This window comes from Fringilla coelebs, assembly GCF_963513975.1.
Source record: "Fringilla coelebs genome assembly, chromosome: 1".
NCBI lineage: Eukaryota > Metazoa > Chordata > Aves > Passeriformes > Fringillidae > Fringilla > Fringilla coelebs.
In genome coordinates, this window is record NC_140028.1 from 35,495,102 (window position 1) to 35,515,061 (window position 19,960).

The 19,960-nt window shown below is 36.8% G+C and overlaps 1 protein-coding gene across 2 annotated transcripts in view; it reads left to right on the forward strand.

The window, feature by feature from the left end:
* ARFGEF1 (ARF guanine nucleotide exchange factor 1) overlaps positions 1-19,960 on the forward strand; it is an 85,550-nt gene that overhangs the window by 44,487 nt on the left and 21,103 nt on the right. The window contains exons 10-22 of one of the 2 annotated variants that reach the window (XM_084203832.1): positions 1,589-1,823; positions 5,794-5,893; positions 5,997-6,136; positions 6,241-6,349; positions 7,256-7,457; positions 8,380-8,491; positions 9,665-9,870; positions 9,972-10,056; positions 10,594-10,765; positions 11,937-12,088; positions 15,318-15,455; positions 18,446-18,604; positions 18,925-19,075. In XM_084203832.1, coding sequence (XP_084059958.1) covers positions 1,589-1,823; positions 5,794-5,893; positions 5,997-6,136; positions 6,241-6,349; positions 7,256-7,457; positions 8,380-8,491; positions 9,665-9,870; positions 9,972-10,056; positions 10,594-10,765; positions 11,937-12,088; positions 15,318-15,455; positions 18,446-18,604; positions 18,925-19,075 — 1,961 coding nt within the window. The remainder of the gene's footprint in view (positions 1-1,588; positions 1,824-5,793; positions 5,894-5,996; positions 6,137-6,240; positions 6,350-7,255; positions 7,458-8,379; positions 8,492-9,664; positions 9,871-9,971; positions 10,057-10,593; positions 10,766-11,936; positions 12,089-15,317; positions 15,456-18,445; positions 18,605-18,924; positions 19,076-19,960) is intronic. The other variant, XM_084203831.1, reaches the window with a different exon arrangement.

The following is a 19,960-nucleotide window of genomic DNA, read 5'->3' on the forward strand; positions in this document are numbered from 1 at the left end:
CTTGCTGGAGGGAGGCGATATTTAATATTTTATTTATGACTGAAATTCTCCTCATATTTAAATTCTTATCTTCCATAGCAAAGTATAATCTGGTCAAGTGCTATCTGCACATCTGGTGCCATCTGATACAAAACCAAGTCTTTCGCATCAAAATAGATTGTTATGTCAGTGTCCATGCAGTGCCAGCATCAAGTGTTTCTTGAAGAACTCTTACAGAGAGAGTGAGAGCAGTGGTCCATTAGACCTGTAGTCCATTAGGAGAAATATGAGGGACAAGTTCCTCACTCAATTTGACTGGCTGTTTTCTTCTCAAAAGCATCTTCAGAAGAAAAGTCTGCTGTTGGAATTGTATTTTGAGTTTGAAATGTTTGCAGATTGATTTCCCTATCCGACTTTGTTGGGCAGAAATCATTGAGTTTATTTATTTGCAACATACTTGATATTAATTAGCATTTTTTGTTTTAGCTAGACTGGAATTACTTTTTTTTTAATTAAGCTTTTATATTTGCAATATATAGCAAATGTCCAGCTACTCTGTGTGTCACAGATTGACTTGAAGTACTCCTTACTGTGTCTGGCCTGTACTGGATGAAAAATTTCCTGTCATTGTCCCCTATGTTTCGTAACAGTCCTCTGTCAGGGATAGCTGTTTAATGACAGCTGGGGACTGTCCTGTTGGGAAAGCCAGTTGTGTCTACACCCACTCTTCAGAAGAGATACAGCCTTTTTTTGAAATTATCAGGAGTGGGAAGGAGCATTAGGAGTCTCAGGAGAGAATGGTTTCACCTGGAATGTTATTTATTGCATTGGATTTTAATAGGTGCAGATTTCCTTTATGCTTTTTTTTGTGTGGTTTCAGGAAGTTTTGGCTGTTTTGTTGTGTTTGTTGTTCTGGGGTTTGTAGAGCAGAAATAGTAGCCCTGTTTCTGACAGGAATTCTAGTTTACATGAGTTTTTAAGAATGTTACTGTGGAGCACTTGGCAACACTGCCCTTGCCTGACTTGGTGATTGCCATGCTTCAGATAGGCACGTTTTGTGTCTCACCTGCTCTCAGAGTGGAATGGGCCCAGTGACTGGTAAGTGCTGTATTTGAGGAAAAAGATTTCAGTGTTGGCAGGAAGTGTTGTGTTTATAGTCCTTCAGCTGTCTTTCCATGCTGGTGGAAATAGAGGAGGAGAAGGAATTTCCACCTTTTACTACAAGGTTTGGTAGATGGGCTGGAATTTAGATGGGATCTTCCAAAGCTCTGTTAACAGGAAAGAATGGTCCTTCATCCTCTGGCTAAAAGGGCTGCATTGCCTCTAGTCCTGCTGTTCTGTGGTGCAGAAGAGAGAGTGGTTCAACAGTAATTTTTCCTTTTCTGGAAAAGGTCTTGCCTGCATTTTTGGTTGAAAAATGAACAATTTAAGAAAAAAAGACCCAACAGCTTTTTATGACCCTTTCTGCAACTGGTTGTGTCAAATTTGAGTTTCTCTCATTAACATTCCACTTGCAAAATCATTGTGGTTTGTACTGACTTTTCAAGAGAATGGTTTTTTTACTTTTTTGGCTTACACTGGGCTGATGTGCTGTGTTGTTTTGTTCTAGATCTCATGAACTGCGATCAAAGATTCTTTCATTGCAGTTGCTTCTGTCCATTCTGCAAAATGCAGGACCAGTCTTCAGGACAAATGAGATGTTCATTAATGCTATAAAGCAGTACCTCTGTGTTGCACTGTCAAAAAATGGAGTCTCATCAGTTCCAGAAGTTTTTGAACTTTCACTTTCCATATTTCTTACCCTCCTGTCAAACTTTAAGACTCATCTGAAGATGCAGATTGAGGTATGTTACATTAATTTATAATTAAATGTGTGGGAGGTGTTAAGTGAACATATGTTTATATTTGTGTAACTTGGTGTTGCTTAAATAAATTTGTTTTCCTTTGTGACTCACAGCTTTTGTGTAAGACTTGCCAGATTTTCCTTATTTTGAAGTTTTCTGTTGGGTGTGGCATGGTACTATTGCAGAGTGTTGCTGAAACTCAGAATTGAGTAGGTTTGTGGCTAAGTTCAACCAATGTTCAATATTGTGATTAAGAAAGCTTAACCCAGCTCTGCATATTATAAATTAAGAAAATGAACACACTCAGGGAAAGACTGTGTAATATATGGTTTTTGGAAAAGATCTTTAGAGTACAAACTAATGTCTTGAAAAACATTGTGGATTTTCTTTGAGATCCCTTGAACAGATTTCTTTCTCTGGGGAAGTCCCAGCTATTCCATTATTGTAGCCACTTCCCTTTGCTTATCAGGGCCTCTGTCAATATATGTCCTGAATAAGATCTCATTTCCTCTAAAGGTGTGCACACAATTTAACTCCTTGGACTATAAATGGATGTAAGTCCATATTCTTTGCAATAAATTCTCTGAGTTCTGGCAGGCATTGTGAATTTTCAGTGGGTCTGTTCTAAGTCATAGGGAAAAGGGAGATGTATCCCTGTATGGGCCATTCACTTAAGAGTTGGACTCAATGATTCTTGCAGATCCCATCCAGCTTGGAATATTCTGTAATTCTATATGTGGAGGGTTTGTTCTTGAGATCAGCTCTTTGTGCATAAGGTACAAGCAGCTTCTCAGAACAACTCTGTTCAACGACATGGGTATCCTCTTGTGGTGTCACATGTGTTAAAGATCTTAATTCTGTGGTGAATAAAGTAGTACTGTGTGCAGTGTGTCCCTGCTGTTTATTTTAGTAATTTTTGTTTGGGGATTCATGTGTGAATATTGAAGCTGACAGATTGCCCCATCCATGTGGAGCTTAAGTATGTGAAGAGATGCTTAGAAATGTTGGTCAATCTTGCCGTTACAAGGACCTTGAATTCATGGAACTCACTTCATCTGTGAATGTCATTGGATAAGTTGATGTGTTATGGCAGCTTGGGAGGAAGAACCTCATTTTAACAGTAAAATTATTATGTCAGAAAATTATTGTGTTTTGATCACTTTCCAGGTTATTTTGGTACTTCTGTGGGGGAAAACCAGTAAGATTTACAGTGTATGGTTGAGCATAGACTGGAAATAAAAGATTGAATGTACTTGGAAAATATGATACATTTTGAAAAGCTTCAAGGCCAACTGTGTGCTCAGCAAGACTGTTGTGTGTGTGCAGGGTTTGGCACATCAGACAGACTGGGTGGAGCCGTTCTCAGTCCCACAGCCTGCCTCCCAGAAAGTGTTGGACTTGCTGTGTTAGAGAGCTTACAAGTCAGCATGTAGGTGGTGAACACATTGCAGTCGGCTTCCCTGACAGAAATTTGAGAAGTTTCCATCACTGCCAGCCTTTCACAAATTCCTAATAGAAAATGAAGACCTACAAGGCAAACTGGATATAGGATGCCCTGCACTAATGTAGCAGGTTCTAGAGTATGCTAAGGACCATCACCACATACCAGGGCTACATTTCCTCCTTGTGAATAGCAAACCCAAAAACCTTGATGCTGCTGAAGTACCCATTTATTACAAAGTTACAGGGTACAGCAGTTTCTAGAAACTTCTTTCTTTTTCCTGATTGTGAGCTAAGAATTCTTCTTTCAGCTACTGATCCTAAAGGTTATTCTGAAGCTGTGGGTAGAAATGTAGATAACTTCACATGCAGTTTGTGTCTTGAAGCTGTAAGGAGAGCCATATGCTCTGATTTACAATATGCAAAATCTATATATTTTGGGATTGAGGCTGCGTTTTTCATCTGTGTAAGAATTTTCTGGCATGTTTTAAAAGTTTCAGATTCTGTTGAAAGTCACCCTCCTGTGGCCTGTTGATTTAAGTATTTAGCTAACACTGCCCTCTGACAGTAAAATAGTTTGAGTTGTACCTTAGTTGTCTTGTAACAGTAATTCTGAAGGGGTTAATGAATATATTTGCAGCAAATCAAATCCTAGCTATCAGAGGAGCTGGGGTGTCATTTAGCTGTGCTTACCATTACCACCCTTTCCTAACTGTGAATACCTTAAAACTCATACTTCAGTTGACAAAACATAATAAATAGCTATTTTCTGGTTTACTTTTCCAGTATGTTAAGAACAAAGTCTCAGCTCTGTGATACGAATTCCCATAATTTTATACTGATAAACAGCATTTTTAAGTAGCTGAAATGTAAATCATAACTATGGTTTTGAAGAGTTCTTCATTCCAGGATATGCTTTTCCAAAGGTGACACCAGAAGCAAGAAGTTGGCTTGGTCTCAGAGGCATAAAGATCTGAAGTGCCTTGATAGTATGCAGTGCTTTCAGCTATTTTCAGTTCTAGCTTAGATTTGGGTTTAGTTTCTGTCTCTGAAACCTTTTGCTCTGCTTCATCAGGGACTTCTTTTTTAAATTTTCTACCAGACAAAAAATACTTTTGCTTGTTCCAGAGAAATATAAAATCAGTGTCTTTCAATAAAAAGTCAGAAAACACCAAATGTGTAACTGAAGGTTACTCACAGCATGACGTGTATTAAATTTTTGTCTTTCTCTGATTGCATAAAAATGTGGCTAAAATCAGTCTAGTACACTTAAGTATGTTTAAGCACATGCAAGTCTTGGAATTGTTACATGTTGAACTCCTTAGGTTTCCTAGGGATACTTTCTTTATTAAGAGAGCTGACATTGTGCTGTGTGCCTGTATTTCTCTAAAGAGATCAGTAAAATGTAACTATTTTTAGCACATTTTGCTTGAAGAAATAGCTTACCATCAAAGTTGCCTAAAAATCAGTGTTGCTGTTTTTCCCCAGATGTATGATTTAAAGTGGAGACAGCCTTATGTTTTTCTCTACCTGGCTAATAGCATAAAAATCTCTGTCAAAAATCTGTGCTATGAAGGAACAGTCAATATTAAAATGATGGCAGTGGTATATTTGGGTATTTGTGTGATGCTATTAGAGAAGTTGAGTGGCTTGAGACTCTCAGCAGTTGTCTAGTAAAACTGTGTGTTGTGGATTTGGATCCACAGGGGGCTGTGAAGAGCTGAGCTCTCAGAAGTACAGAACAGTGATGTAATGTCCTGTTCACTTTTGAGTTCAGGTGCTGTTACAGCAGTTGCTGCCCAGGGAAGAAGCTTTACTTCAGCTGCTAAGCAAGCTTGGCTGAATTAGTCAGCCTATGGTGCTAATGAGTCTGGTGAGGAACTAATTGATAGGGTATAAAATAGTTTCTGTTCCAAACAATAGCACCTGTACTAAAATATTTTCAGGGCAAACTTACCTGTATTCTAGTGAAGAGTAGCTTTCCTGTTAATGGAGGTGCTGCATGCTGTGCCTGACCAGTACCTTTCTTCCAGTAATAATCTAATATTGTAGAGCGATTTTTCTTGTCAAGATGTTTCCCTTCTAATGAATGTCCAATACTTCAAATCTGCATACGTAACTTTGTCATGTTTGTGTCATAATGTCATCATCTTGTTGATAAAGTATTTTTGTCATGAGGTAATACCTCTTCTTTTAAAATCCCAAAGGAACTCTTAACAGCAGTTTAGGCTTCTTCTTAGGTTGAATTGTCCTTCAGGATTTGACATTATTCCAAATTCTTCTGCTTTTGAATGCTTAGAAAATAAACCTGGGCAACACTGCAGAAGCACATAAGTAAATAATTCAAATTCCTAATTTGCATGTGTCAATCATAAGCTATGTTTCTTCCTTTCCTCCTTTTTTGCCTTTTCATTATTTCCTGTACTTCTAAAGTGCTGCTTTAAGAATTGTGTTGGAATTTTGACCATCAAAGTTAGTAACTGTTTTTTAATAGATTTTTTTTTCTCCCTCTTCCTGGAATATTTTTTAGGTTTTCTTCAAAGAAATTTTCCTATATATCTTGGAAACTTCTACTAGCTCATTTGATCATAAGTGGATGGTTATACAAACACTGACAAGGATATGTGCAGGTATGAAGGACTGTTGTTTTCTATAGCTTCTATAAAACTATATTTGCCTTTCATTAAATTACCTAGTGTTTTTCCAAGGTTGACAGTGTCACTTTATTTATAGATGCTCAGAGTGTGGTGGACATCTACGTGAACTATGATTGTGACTTAAATGCAGCAAATATATTTGAAAGGCTGGTTAATGACTTATCAAAGATTGCTCAAGGAAGGGGTAGCCAAGAACTTGGCATGTCCAATGTTCAGGTAAAACTTGTACCAAACTTTATGAAGTTTCATGTTTCTTGGCGTGATAGCTTGAGACTAAACTCTCCAGTCCACTAACTAATTGTTTATGAAATCTTTTCTAGGAATTAAGTTTGAGGAAAAAAGGATTGGAATGCTTAGTATCAATCTTGAAATGCATGGTGGAGTGGAGTAAGGATCAATATGTAAATCCCAATTCCCAGACAACCCTTGGTAAGACATATGATGTGTTTCTTCTGCCTTTAGTAAGAGGTGCTACAGGACTTCAGTGTGTTCTTCCAGTATTCTGATGCTGTTAATGTCCAGACTATTTTTCCTTTGGTAGGAGTATTGATAAGTTTGGTGTCATTTAAACAAGTTGTCTTGGTTGTCTTTTCCTAATTGTATGAATTCCTAGAATGCTACTGGACTGAAAAATGTCTAAATCCTGTTATTCTCTGTATTTCTGATTTTAAAAGTGCCTCAAAACGTTCTTTGAAGCTCCCCTACTTTATATGTAATTTCATATTGATTAAATAACTGCTAAAGCAAGCTGAATAGAGAGAAAGCATTTTTTACTTATTTACTGGTTATTTTAAGAATTACTTATTTACTGAATACTTACTTACACGTTATATAGCTGTAGAAGTTTGAATGTTGTAAGCCATAAAGTAACTAAATAATTACTTGTTTTAATCTTGTTTTCATCCAACCTAAGGTTTTGCCAGAATTTTTAGATTAAGCACTTAAAGTTGTTAGGTGAGCTAGTAAACTTTCTAGGAGTGGTTAGCATGGCTGTCTTTGTGAACTGAGAGCACCAGCTCCTTGGCATGCCTAAATTCTTTCAGACACTGTGTTTCAAAAACTTAGAATATTTTTTCCAGGTTAAAAGTGTCACTGGATTTGAAAATAAAATAAAAATGCTGAAGTTGGTTTTCTGAGGCGTTGGGGTTTTTTCCCCCAAGTGAATTTATAGTTTAATTTAAGAATTAAACTATAATTTCTGAAATTATAATTTAATTTAAGACTTAAATTTCAGTATGTGATGAATTGACAGAATTCTCCTTGGTATGTTGAAGTGATTTTTATTTCTTTTCACTGTATGTGTTTTGGATATATGTAACCCTTTCCACCTTATAGGCCAAGAAAAACCCACAGAACAGGACAGCAGTGAAACCAAACACCCGGAGACAATTAACAGATATGGAAGCTTGAATTCTTTGGATTCTACTGCTTCATCAGGAATTGGCAGTTACAGCACACAGATGTCTGGCACTGACAACCCAGAGCAGTTTGAAGTCCTAAAGCAGCAAAAGGAAATAATAGAACAAGGAATTGACTTGTGAGTGCCCTTTTATCACCCATGGGAGGGTGGATTCTTTTGGAGCTATGAAGATTCCTGGGTTTTTCTTCCTTCTCCTCATAGATACTCATCTTGTGTTAGGAAAAAAACTCTGGATGTAACAGCACTTCCTCTGGTGAAAGAGTGCTGAATGGTGTCCCCTTTGGAGCCTGTCAACAGTGTTTTGTGTTAACCTAATTCCTCACAGCTAGAAGATGAGTACTCTGAATGTTTGTTCTTTTTTTTCCAGACCTGCTTGTCTAAAAATAAGGTTTTTATATTTGGATAAAAAGAACATTGAACTTGTGATCATTTGAATGTGACCTGTTTTAATGTACATGTTACTGGTGAAAATTGCTATATGCTTATGCTGATGAGTCCTTATGATTAATTAACTTGTCATAATTAGAACTGGAGCATACTGTAATTTCTCAGTGCAGTCTGATGTGAATCTTCCGTGTGATTTTATCTTCATCACCTTAATCTCCTCAGTGAGGTCAGTTTTATGCAAAAATGAAAGTTTCCTGTCGTGCAGTTCTGGGACCCTGCATGAATATGCCTTAGTCCTTCAGGGCTTCATTTTCTTTCAGTTTCCTGGTTCTGTGTTTTGTATGTTTTCATTTTTACAGGCAACTAATGGATTTGTTGATTGTTTCATACAGATTAGGATAAAAATCAACAGCATAATTATTCTTTTCAAGGCTTTGCTGTCTTTGTAGAATATTTTTTTTCTTCATGAGTGCCAGAGTAAATGGAAATGGCTCATTCCTATCTAATGTGCAGTTTGATAAAGGAAAAATACTTAATATGTAGATTTTTCAGCATCTTATCTGAAATTTTTGAATTTCTTTACTTAGGCTGGTACAGCTTTTTGCATGGGTTAAGGATTAACTCTCATTTCATCTTGCCCTTCGTTGTACAGATTCAACAAGAAACCAAAGAGGGGGATTCAGTACCTGCAAGAACAAGGAATGCTTGGCACTACCCCTGAAGATATTGCTCAGTTCTTGCATCAAGAGGAAAGATTAGATTCAGTAAGGAAACTGTTTTCCTGATGGTTGTCTGTACTCATGCTGATGTGTTTATACTAATTGCAAATCAGCTGATAGTGTTCAGAATGTGTATTACATGATTGTGGAATGAAGAAAAGGAAACCTCTCTCTCTCTTCTAAAATTTGTAAGCTCAAGGAATTTGAGTTGGAGGGTGCAGTAGAGCTGTGCTCTATGTATCCTGTGGTTCAGCGTCCTGTAAAGCAAGAGACTGACCTACTTGAGCTGACTCAAAACTTGTACTTAGTTGCTAGTATAGCTTGAAGCAACTTAGTAAATCCTATGTACTTTAGTAAGGAACTGCCAGAATTATCTGTCCTTCAGAGATGGTGAAAATAATAATGTGGTGCTGCAACATTAAAAGCTCTTTTTTCTGCCCCCAGAGGAAAGTTAGTTAATTGAGATTAGCTCTTTGATTTTATTTACAGCTAGCAGCTCTTGCTGGACTTGGAAGGGTCCTGCAATATGGGTGGGAATATCTCATGTTAATATTGTCATGAGAAACCTAACTTTCTGAAACAGCAGTTTTCACCATTGTGCATAAAGGCCTCACTCATTGGTGCCCATGTTTGCAACTGTGGCTGAATTTACAAATTTCAGTATTAATGCTTAGAATCAGACATTAAAACATTTGTTTAACCTCAGTTTACATATTCAGGCATCTTTATCTCAATGCATGCTCTTTTTCATCGTACTGTGTTGTGTTGACAGTGACCAACTCAGATGTATTTTGAGTACCAGCTATTTTTAATTGAGCATCCCTTGCATCTGTTTGAGATCAGTACTGTAGGGAAAAAAAGTTGAGTTTAGTGAGCTTTTCATTCCTGTAATAAGTTTCTTAACTACAAACATCATTACAGCAGAGTACAATCATTAGTAATACTAACTTTGACTTGTACACGTGAAATTCATCTAACAAACAAATGGCGTGTGAGTAAAAGCAGAGAAGGAAGAATGCAGGCAGATACATATGAGCATGTAAAAGCATTGTGATGGAATGAATATATGGCCAAAATACTTTACTTCAGACAATAGAGGAGAAGCAGGAATATGTCTAGTTAACCGCAATACACACCTCTTTTTGTAGGACATTTGACTGTTGCTATTTATTTTTCAAATACAAATGCACTAGTTTGTTTTTTCTACTCTTATTTTAGACTCAGGTTGGGGAGTTCCTGGGAGACAATGATAAATTTAACAAAGAAGTCATGTATGCATATGTAGACCAACATGACTTTTCGGGAAAGGATTTCGTTTCGGCTCTGCGCATGTTTCTAGAAGGATTTCGTCTACCCGGAGAAGCTCAAAAAATTGATCGCTTAATGGAGAAATTTGCTGCTAGATATTTAGAGTGTAACCAAGGGTAAGATACACTTCTTCTTCAGAACTTTGGAAAGCTGAGTAATTAGTAAAAAAATCCTAATAAATTAAATTTGCTATTCTTTCTCTCCTTTTTGCCTTCAGGCAAACTCTTTTTGCTAGTGCAGATACTGCCTATGTTTTAGCTTACTCAATTATCATGTTGACAACAGATCTTCACAGTCCACAGGTATGTTGCTGGAATAAGTATCTGTGTAATTCATAGGCATGTAACTTTCAGGCTTTGTGACAATGTAGTTGTTAAAGCTTGATGTCAAATTTAACATCAGTATGTGTGTAATAAGTAAGCTAGTGTACATTAGTGCATCTTTTAAGTAACACTATTATGTTCTATGGGTGTTGAGGTTTTGAAGTTTTTTTGGTTAGGCCTTTCTGTGAGATAGCTTTCTGCATAGATAGTTTGGTCTGTATGACAAGAAAAAGCTTTTTCTTTCTTTCTTTTTTTTTAATGTGCATCTAATTTGACATGCATTTGATCTGTGGATCCTACCAAATGTTTGAGTGTTGGAATGTCCTCATGGCTTTGTGGTATATTGTAGATTTGAAGGTGTAATCTTGGATGTGTTGAGTACTTTAAAATGTCTTCTGAATCAGCAGGTTTATCCTTGATGGTAACCTCTTGTGGGCTGGGCATTTTTATAGGGAACATTGTAAATGATAAGCTTGCCTCATTTGTTGATAATTACAGCTACTTTCTGCATTTCAGGTTAAGAATAAAATGACAAAAGAACAGTATATTAAAATGAATAGAGGTATCAATGACAGTAAAGATCTTCCTGAAGAGTATTTGTCTGCTATTTATAATGAAATAGCTGGAAAGAAGATTTCAATGAAAGAAACAAAAGAATTAACAATACCCACAAAATCCAGTAAACAAAGTAAGTAGTGGCATTGCTAGTTTTCTTCAAGGGTTGGCTCTGTAGTTTCATAAGTTCTCCTTTTTTAAACAGGAGTTGAATTAAGCAAACACCACTCAACTCAGAGAGTCCTAGCTTCTAATTTCATATCCTTTTCTTTCTAACATAAATGTGTGATGCTAAGCTCAAATCTGCATTAAATGCAATTGCTTATTTTCACTTCCCTTTGCATCTGAATTGCTGGCAATCAGTGCATTGACCATGGAGGAGGCAGGTGTTGCTGTTGAGCAGCAGCACAGGGAAATCGGAGGACTCTGTGAAATTGCATGGTTGCCAGTAGGTACAGAGCAGAACACACACACTTTGTGTGTCTTCTTTTTCTTAAGTAACTGTTGTGATTTCCTGCAATAACCAATCTGTCTTCAAATATTTTGCAATATTTGATTCTTAGGGCCCTAATTCATACACTTTATTAATTATCTTTTCCTCTCTCAGATAACAGAAAAACCTTTTGTGTTTCGCACATTATGAAGATTGAGATGTTACTTATTTTAGCTTTTCTACAGAGAACATTAAGAGAGATTTAACTTTTTCCCAACATACTTGTATAATTTAAGTCCTAGGTTAGCCTTATGAACAGATTGCTTGCAGGAAATTTGCATCTGAAAAAAAGAAATACTCTTGTTTTCAGTATTCATTCACTTAACATAATGTTTTATTGTAATTTTTAAAAAGATGATTATTACATGCTACTTGGATTTCACTGTCTTCATGAGATGGAGGTTCTGTTATGGAAATGGAAAGGTTTCATGTAGTTCTCACACTGAAAAAGGGTGTCCAGTTATTTTTATTGTTCTTTTCTCTGCTGATGGATTCCTATGACATATCTCTTCATTTTGAATTTAACTTCGTGGGTGTGATATTTATGCTTTCATTTGAGGTGATGGAGAAGAAATCCCTGTTGTTCAAATCTTAAAATTCTGTAAAGATTTAAAAATAGTTTGCATTTCAAATGCAAGTTTGCTTTAAGTTAAATTTTATCTATATTGTAAAAGAAATATGAGAAGTCTGTTGTGATAATTTCAGAAAGTAAAGATAATACAAAAATGCATCTGAATATTGTACTTAATGAAAAACGTAAAATTTTTATATTCCTAAAGATGCACAAATGAGAGAAAAAATGTCTTTGCAGGTGTTGCTAGTGAGAAGCAGAGAAGACTCCTGTATAACTTGGAAATGGAACAAATGGCTAAAACAGCTAAAGCTCTTATGGAGGCAGTGAGCCACGTTCAGGCCCCTTTTACCAGTGCAACACACCTGGAGCATGTGAGACCCATGTTTAAGGTGAGGTACATGTTTAGATAATCAGGTAGAATATCACAGTTTCTTAATACAAAATGCTGACTGACAGGATTTAATGAAAATACTAAGGATTTGCATCTGCTCTGTTTTGCTCATTTTGTGAGTTATTTAACTTGCTGCAGGAAAGAGAGGATTTTGAGCCCTCTAATCTAGTTTCACCCTAGTTTTACCCTGGAATTTAAGAAGTTTCTGTGCTGATAGAAGAAGCATCTTAAGGCAATGGAGCAATTATCAGTAAAAATTTTTCTCTGACGTTGTCTGTTGCAAATTAATACTTTAGAAAGCTAGAACTCTGGTCCGGTGTAGGGGAGGAAGCTGGACCTGTATTAAACTATTATTCTAAGCACCTGCCTGTTGTGTAAGTGCAAAGCTGTCTGCATCCCAAATGACTTTTCCATAGCAGTGATTCAGATTCATAGACAGAGTATGTTCAGCAGTGTAGGATACCTCAGTGTGCTCTTGGATGTGGTCTCTGCCTTACCTAACTCACAGCAGTCATCTGCCATTCAGATAAATTGTTGGGGCTTTACCTTACTCTTGTTTGTGCCCTTCTTCAAGACATGGTGCACATGACCCTTTTGTGAACTGCTCCAGGGAAGTCTCAGACCTCTACCACTGAATAAACAAATGGTTCCCCGGGGGGATGTGCTGCTCTTAAAAGCTTTGAATCCTGCTGTTAACCCAGTGCTGCCAAGTCCACTACTAAACCATGACCTGAAGTGCTGCATTTACATGTCTTTTAAATGCTTCCAGGGCTGGTGCCTGCACTACTTCCTTGGGCAGCTTGTTTAAACTTTTGTCAACTGCATCTGTGAAGGAATTTTTCCTAATACTCAATCTAAACTTCTCCTGGTGCAACTTGAGGCCACTTGCTCTTATCCTTTCCTTTGTTACTTGGGAGAAGAAACCAACTCCCACCTCTTTCACCAGCTCCATCGTCCTTATCTAGGCTCACTCCAGCACCTCCATGCCTTTCTTGCAGTGAGGGCCCAGAACTGAGCACAGGATTCAAAGTGTGGCCTCACCAGTGCTGAATACAGAGCAGTGCCCTGCTCCTGATGGCCACCCTTGCTGGCACAAGCCAGGGTGCCATTGGCCTTCTTGGCCACCTGGGCACACTGAGGATCTTGCTGGAAGATCGTTGTCTATAAGGCAAAATTACGAGTTCTTTGTTGCCTTATTAAAAAAACTAGCATAGTATCTGATTTGTATGGAGGAACGCTAAGCACAGACCTTGTTAAAAATTTACTTTTAGGCTGTTCATGGTGTCATAGCAGAGATGTACTGTACTTTCTCTCTACTGACTTCCTGAAGGCTGAAATTAAATAATTCACATCCAGGCATCTGTAAAACTCATAGTGTGATTTTCTTCAAGGTACCAGCCCTAATACTTCCTACTCTTTACTGTCTGAAAAGTGTATTTTCAATGTTCATTTTCAAAGGAGCAAAATATGAAGCACCCTGGTTAAATTACCACCCTAAACATGATTCATGAAGGTACGAAAAATAAGAAGTTTTTACTTGAAGTTACTTGAGGATGTTCATGAGCTAATTAAAGTACTAAGGACAGTAGTGTAATGTATTGACCAGAGGACCCTCTTCTCAAAAACAAGTGAGAACTGTGGCATTTGAATACCTAATTTCACATTTTTTTATTTAGACTTAAATTTTCAATAAAAATTTACAAGTTTCCAAGTATCTCACCCATTGATCTCCACTTAAAATTGTTCATTGTAACTGTGTTTACAGATACATTGGCTGAATTCTTAAAACAGTAAAAATTCACTTTATGCACTCATCTAAGCAGCCCAGAATCGATTGTCTGGTTTTGAGGCTGGATTTTCACCTGTATTAACAAAACAGCCTACAAATAACAGCATACATCTAGTTACAAAGCACAGTATACAGATACTAGATACATTAAATAGTTCTTAAGAAATTATTTCAGTTTTGTGATTTTTTAAGATTAGTTTTGGTTACAATAGTGGGGAAAATTAGGAAGGCATTAGGAAAAAAGATCCATTTCTGAACATCAAAATTATAGAATAGTTTGGGTTGGAAGGGGCCTTTAGAGGTGATACAATAGGGAATTAAATCCTGAATCTGTGAGTTCATCCAATGCCTTTAATGCTGTCCCACAGTTATAGTTTGGTATGTGCAAGCATTAAATGCTTTTTGAAGGTAGTGCTTTTGGAGCTGCTGGCTTAAATGAAACCAAAGCTCTGTGGTGCATCATTTTATTATGAAATTAAGTGTGAAATCTCTTGCTCCTTGCTGTGCCCATTGACTCTGTATTTCATCTGGGATGACTTCAGGTAAAACTATTTCTAAAACCATTCTGAGTTCTGTGGTGTTTTCTCTCCATAACTCTGTGTAGTTACAGCAGGATCCTTTGTATCTTCTCACTGTTTTTTCTGCCTTTGGGATGGGGAGCCTTGACCACAAGGAAGGGACTGTGTGGTCTGTCTTACAGTACTCAGTGCCACCTAAGGCAAGAGGAATGGGAAACATCTGTAGTGGCTTAGGTACAAAAAGATGGAGGGAAAAGGGGAATAAAATTAGTAACAGAGAGATAAGGCAAGAGTCATGTCCTCTATTTTGTTGTTGTTAGCTTACCAGAATTTTAGTGTGATTAATAAAGTTTGCCTTATTTTTGCTACCAGAATTTTTGTGTGATTAATAAAGTTTGCCTTATTTTTACTACCCTCCTTTTTTTGTTGTTGGTTTTTTCTGGTTTTATCAGGATAAGCTAGTCTTACTCAAGTATGTACTTTTCATCATAAATCTGTTATATGGTGTGTTGGTTATTACAATAACAGTTTACTCCATTTTTCAATGTGCATAGATAAAAGTCATCCTGTGAATGCTAAAACTCAGACATCTAATTGACATAGCTTTAGGATTTGGTTTTTACAAGTGACTGAAGATGGCTGTGTGTTGCTGAGGGAGAGGACCAAGTGCTTTGGATGGGAGCTTCACTCTGCATTACTTCTGCCTCATTCTGCGTCTCATGTCTCTTCTAACCACACTTTTTCCTATTACGTGTTTCATGTCTGCATATTCTGTTTCCTTTTTGTCAAAAGACAGCTTCAAGGTTGATTATGTAATTTAAGAATGGAATTTACACATCAGCAAGATGGTGAAACTATAACATTCCCCTCAAGTGCCAACAATTGCAGATAATATGACACTTTTTTTGCATCCATTGCAGTTGGCATGGACACCCTTCCTGGCTGCGTTCAGTGTGGGTCTGCAGGACTGCGATGACACCGAAGTTGCCTCTCTTTGTTTGGAGGGTATACGATGTGCAATCCGCATTGCTTGCATTTTCAACATTCAGGTAAAAAATGTAAGATTGAGACAATGCTTTGATTTATGTACCAGCAAGATGTTAGTGGGATTCTAAGTGTCCTTGCTGCTGAAGCTGTGCACTGCAATAGATAGAGGCTGCCTGCTTCTGACATTACTATTTCATCTGATATTTAACTGGAAGTGTACGTGAAGTGACCTTTATTTTTCCTGGTGTTTTTTGGTAAGTGCTTCTGTGCCTCTGCACTGAATGTTTGTTTCCCTAGAAATTGACTACCTTTATGTCAAAATATTTTATTTCTAGCATTGATACAGAGCTGTTTAGATGCGTTGTGTTGTTTTATAAAATGAGTCTCTCTGTGAACTGTATTTGAAATACTGTTCTCAACTTCAGAGAGATTATATTAATCCAAGATGTCTTTAAATGGGTACCCTTTTAAGAGTAATGGCACTGAAAGTGGCACTCCTGATGTAATGAATGAATGGATCTTGCGTGAAGTGCAATGCCAAGAATGCCAGACTCTCTGGCTCCAGAGGGCGATGGTGATTAAACTTGGGCTTTTTTTGGCTTTTCTTTTTCTATTTGGAAACCATTGGAAGGGAAGGTACAATTATGTTATTGTAGATTATTAGTTAATAAATGGGAGTACTGGTCTGCCATAAGTTTGTTATAGACGTAGCTGAAGAGAGGGGCAGGCAAAATCCGTATGTTTGGTTTTGTGTTATTTCATGTGTATGTTGAAAATGCTTACCAAGAGAATACACACCAACCCAGAAACCAACTGTATAAGACTAAATAGAAGATGTTGAACTATGATACAATAGGGAATGCTTTCCTTCCTTCTCCCCTTGTATTTGTATTTGGCATGTTAGATAACTTTTTACTACTGATGTGGAAAAGCACATTGGGACCTATGATACAGCTGCTTTAAAAAGTCCATTTGAGATCATATGAGGTTTCTTTCCTCTGTTTTTCCACCTAATTTCTGCATGACCACCTGTTCCCGAGCTCAAGAGAGCTAAAAATTTGATTAACAAAGCCTTCCCTGGAGCCTGCAGATGTTCAGTGAAACACACTCCAGTTACTTTTGTTTCTAAGCTGCAAAAGTGGAACTGGTACCAATACCAGTTTCAGCAGCTGCAGAGTTTAGCCCCCAGTACTGCAGTGGTCAGCCTTGCTGGGGAGGGCAAGGACATGTTTGCTCCAAGATCCCTGTGATTCAGTTGTACCCTTCCACTGGCTTGGTACATGACGGGGAGGTGTTCCAAAAACAAGTTTTTACATTTCAGAAAACGGGAAGTGTTGCTTTTGCATTTTCAGTATAAGCATTATTACTTCTTGGTTTTCTGTGGAAATTCTGTTTTGCTGATATAATTAAAAACAGTACTGGTTTGTTGGTAATTTCAGTATTACAGGATGATTCCAGTTCACAAGGTCTTGGTTAGGTGGGATATTGTCAGACACCAGATAGCTCTGATGGTTTGAAGGAGACTGGCATGTCCATACTTGCGCTGGTTTAAGGATCTTTTCTGTTAGAATGAAGTCTTTCCTCATGTGCTTAACCAGTGATGGCAACTTTCCAATTTTCAGTTTAAATGTACAGAAATGTACAATTTTCAATGTAAATGTACAGAAATTAAGATTGGTGTCTATTAAGAGTTAACATTTACACACCTGGATTCCTTTAATTTTAAGAAAATTTCCAAAGTACACAATATAACAGTAGTAAGTAAACATATAGTTTAAGTTATGTATGTTCACCTCTAAAACCTCAATTATAGATTCTGGTTTTAATTATTTATACTTTTAGTCTTAGACTTGTCACACAGTCTGACTTTTTTCTTTAAGCATCTGAGAAAATATATGCATCAAAAGGATGTACTTAATCTACTTATATTATCAAGTTTCAATTTCTGGGTGATGGACACATTATTTAGTTGTTTGTCTTCCACTGTGCTGGCTTAGAAAAAGAGGGGAGGGAGGGAATACCTGCATGAATGAGTAGGACTGAAAATGGAAAATTTTGTTTTTTAATGGTTGGGTTTGAATGTGGCAGCTGTTCTGTGGTCAGTGGCTCAGTGGCAGTCTGTCCCTTCTACCATAGCCCACTGTTGTGGTGTTAGTGTTTCCTCTGTGGAATCCCATTCTTTCTGGGTTTGGGTGTTTTGTTTTGTTTTATTTAATATTTGGTTGTTTTCTGTTCTCAATGACTTTTTACTTTAAAAATAGCCCTAAACATCCAAACAGTTAAATATATTTAATAATTGTCATTTGTTTATCTGGTGTACAACCATTTCACTTTACAGCCTTCAGTTTATACATAACAGGAGAATAAAATGCAGTTCGGGCTCAATTGTAGTCCCCTTTTTAGCATTGTAATGGTTCATGTGACATTTGAGGAGTTCCCTTTGTTCCTTATAGATACCATACACATAAAAATTGGGTAAATGGTTAGAATTTTCTTTTGTGAGATCTGTCTAGATTTTGGTCACTTGCTGTTTACCCATGACACTTCTTCAGAAGCTTCTGAGATGCTTCAAATGGTGCAAATTAAATCAAATAGGTTTTGAGCAATTCCATAGAATTGGCATAACAGGCCTTTTAGATAGATTTTTTTAGATATTGTTGACAAAAAAAATGCTAAAGCTTCAGTGAGTCTGCTTGAGGCAACATTTTCAGAGTAGGTCTGAGTATGGTACAAGAATATTAAAAACTTAGTTAATTAGCAGCATTTCTTCTGAAACAGCATCCTCTTTTCCCCAAAAAAGACCAAACCAGAAATGTAAACACATCTTATGTGTCCTATGCTGTCATACATTACACTTCATGTTCCTGAATAGAAGGAACTTGATTTCATCCCACAGATATCTTCTTACTGGTGAAGAAATTGAGATATTTTCACTATGCTTTGGAAATTCAGTTCTAGGAAGAGAAAAGTAAATGGTATACTTGATGAAATCATACAGATTGTACTAGGAACAAGAAATGGCAAAAATATTTATGAGACTTCTGTTTCTTCCCATTTGCAGCTTGAAAGAGATGCCTATGTTCAAGCATTAGCAAGATTTACATTGCTTACAGTGAGTTCTGGTATTACTGAAATGAAGCAGAAGAACATTGACACCATTAAAACTCTCATCACCGTGGCTCATACAGATGGAAACTATTTAGGAAATTCCTGGCACGAGGTACAAGTCATTTGTACTTGAACTGTAAGAAAGCATGTTCACTGATTTTCAGCACAGTAGTGTGCTTTTTTGTGCATTAACACAGTGGGGTTTAGATAAGTGCTGCATGTATGCTTCTTAAAGTAGCAAAACATGTCTAAGTGAGAAATAAAACTGAGAGAGACTAATCCAATACTATTTAAATTTATATTCATTTTAGGAAAAAGCCCAGATTTTTTGACCTCAGTATTGGAATTTTTTCCTTCTAAAGATCTTTACTTGCTTTTTACTATTTCAAACTGCTTTTGGTTGGTAAACAACTTCTTTATTCTCTGGAATAGATTCTGAAATGCATCAGTCAGCTTGAACTGGCACAGTTAATAGGAACTGGAGTAAAACCTCGCTACATCTCAGGGACAGTGCGTGGCAGGGAAGGTTCTTTTACTGGAACAAAAGATCAAGCACCTGATGAATTTGTGGGGCTGGGACTGGGTAAGTGATGCAGATATGAAGTATTTCATTTAACTGTTTTTTTCAGAGAACTATTTAAATTTGTTCTGTGTTTTTATGTGAGTTTCTGACAAAAGACCATGAAGTAGTCCTTGTAAAACTTATGCTTTGAATAGACTTACTCCAATTTCTGGAATATTTAGTTTGCTCTGTTATTATTGTTAGGGTGGAAAATATAAGAAGATTATATATGTTGTTCGCTTCTATTAAAATATCACTTTCCAACTAAAAATGGATTGCAGATGGTATGACCAGGTTTAATAATATTGCAACATTAGTGTGCCAAGTATTTTACCAAGCAAGCAAGTCAGTATGTGTAGGTTAAGCATCTGTTGTGGAGCTTTTTGAGAAATACACAGAATTCAAACCGAGTGGGAGATTAATTAAGTTTAAATTCTGAGATTTCTTGTCTTTCCTTTTACAGTTACTTTGGTACTAAGTGCCTTTTTTTAGGCTTGAGCACCACAATATACTGCAAAAACAAGGTTATGTTCTTATCTTCCTAGAAAAGTATAAGACTTACCTTAAATTTATCTTTAGAATGTAGGGAGTTTTGTTTAATTGTTTAAGTGGCAACACAGTTAAAGATATATAGGTGTAGGGTATTTAAAAACTCTGGAAGCATCAAAGTGTATATATATGTCTTTTTGACTATGAGAAAGTTTCAGTTATAGCGTGATGCTCAGTATCTCTTGCCTTTTGTACTTCACTCACAGCCGAACAAAACCTTTGTTTTCCTTCAGTTTTTCATGTAATTTTTTTTTGAATAATGATAATTTTCTGTTTTTCCTGGTTTTAGCCCCCAAACTAGTTCTAATCATCCAGGTTTGTGCTCTCCTCAGAGAGTTTTTCTTCTTCTATAGTCAT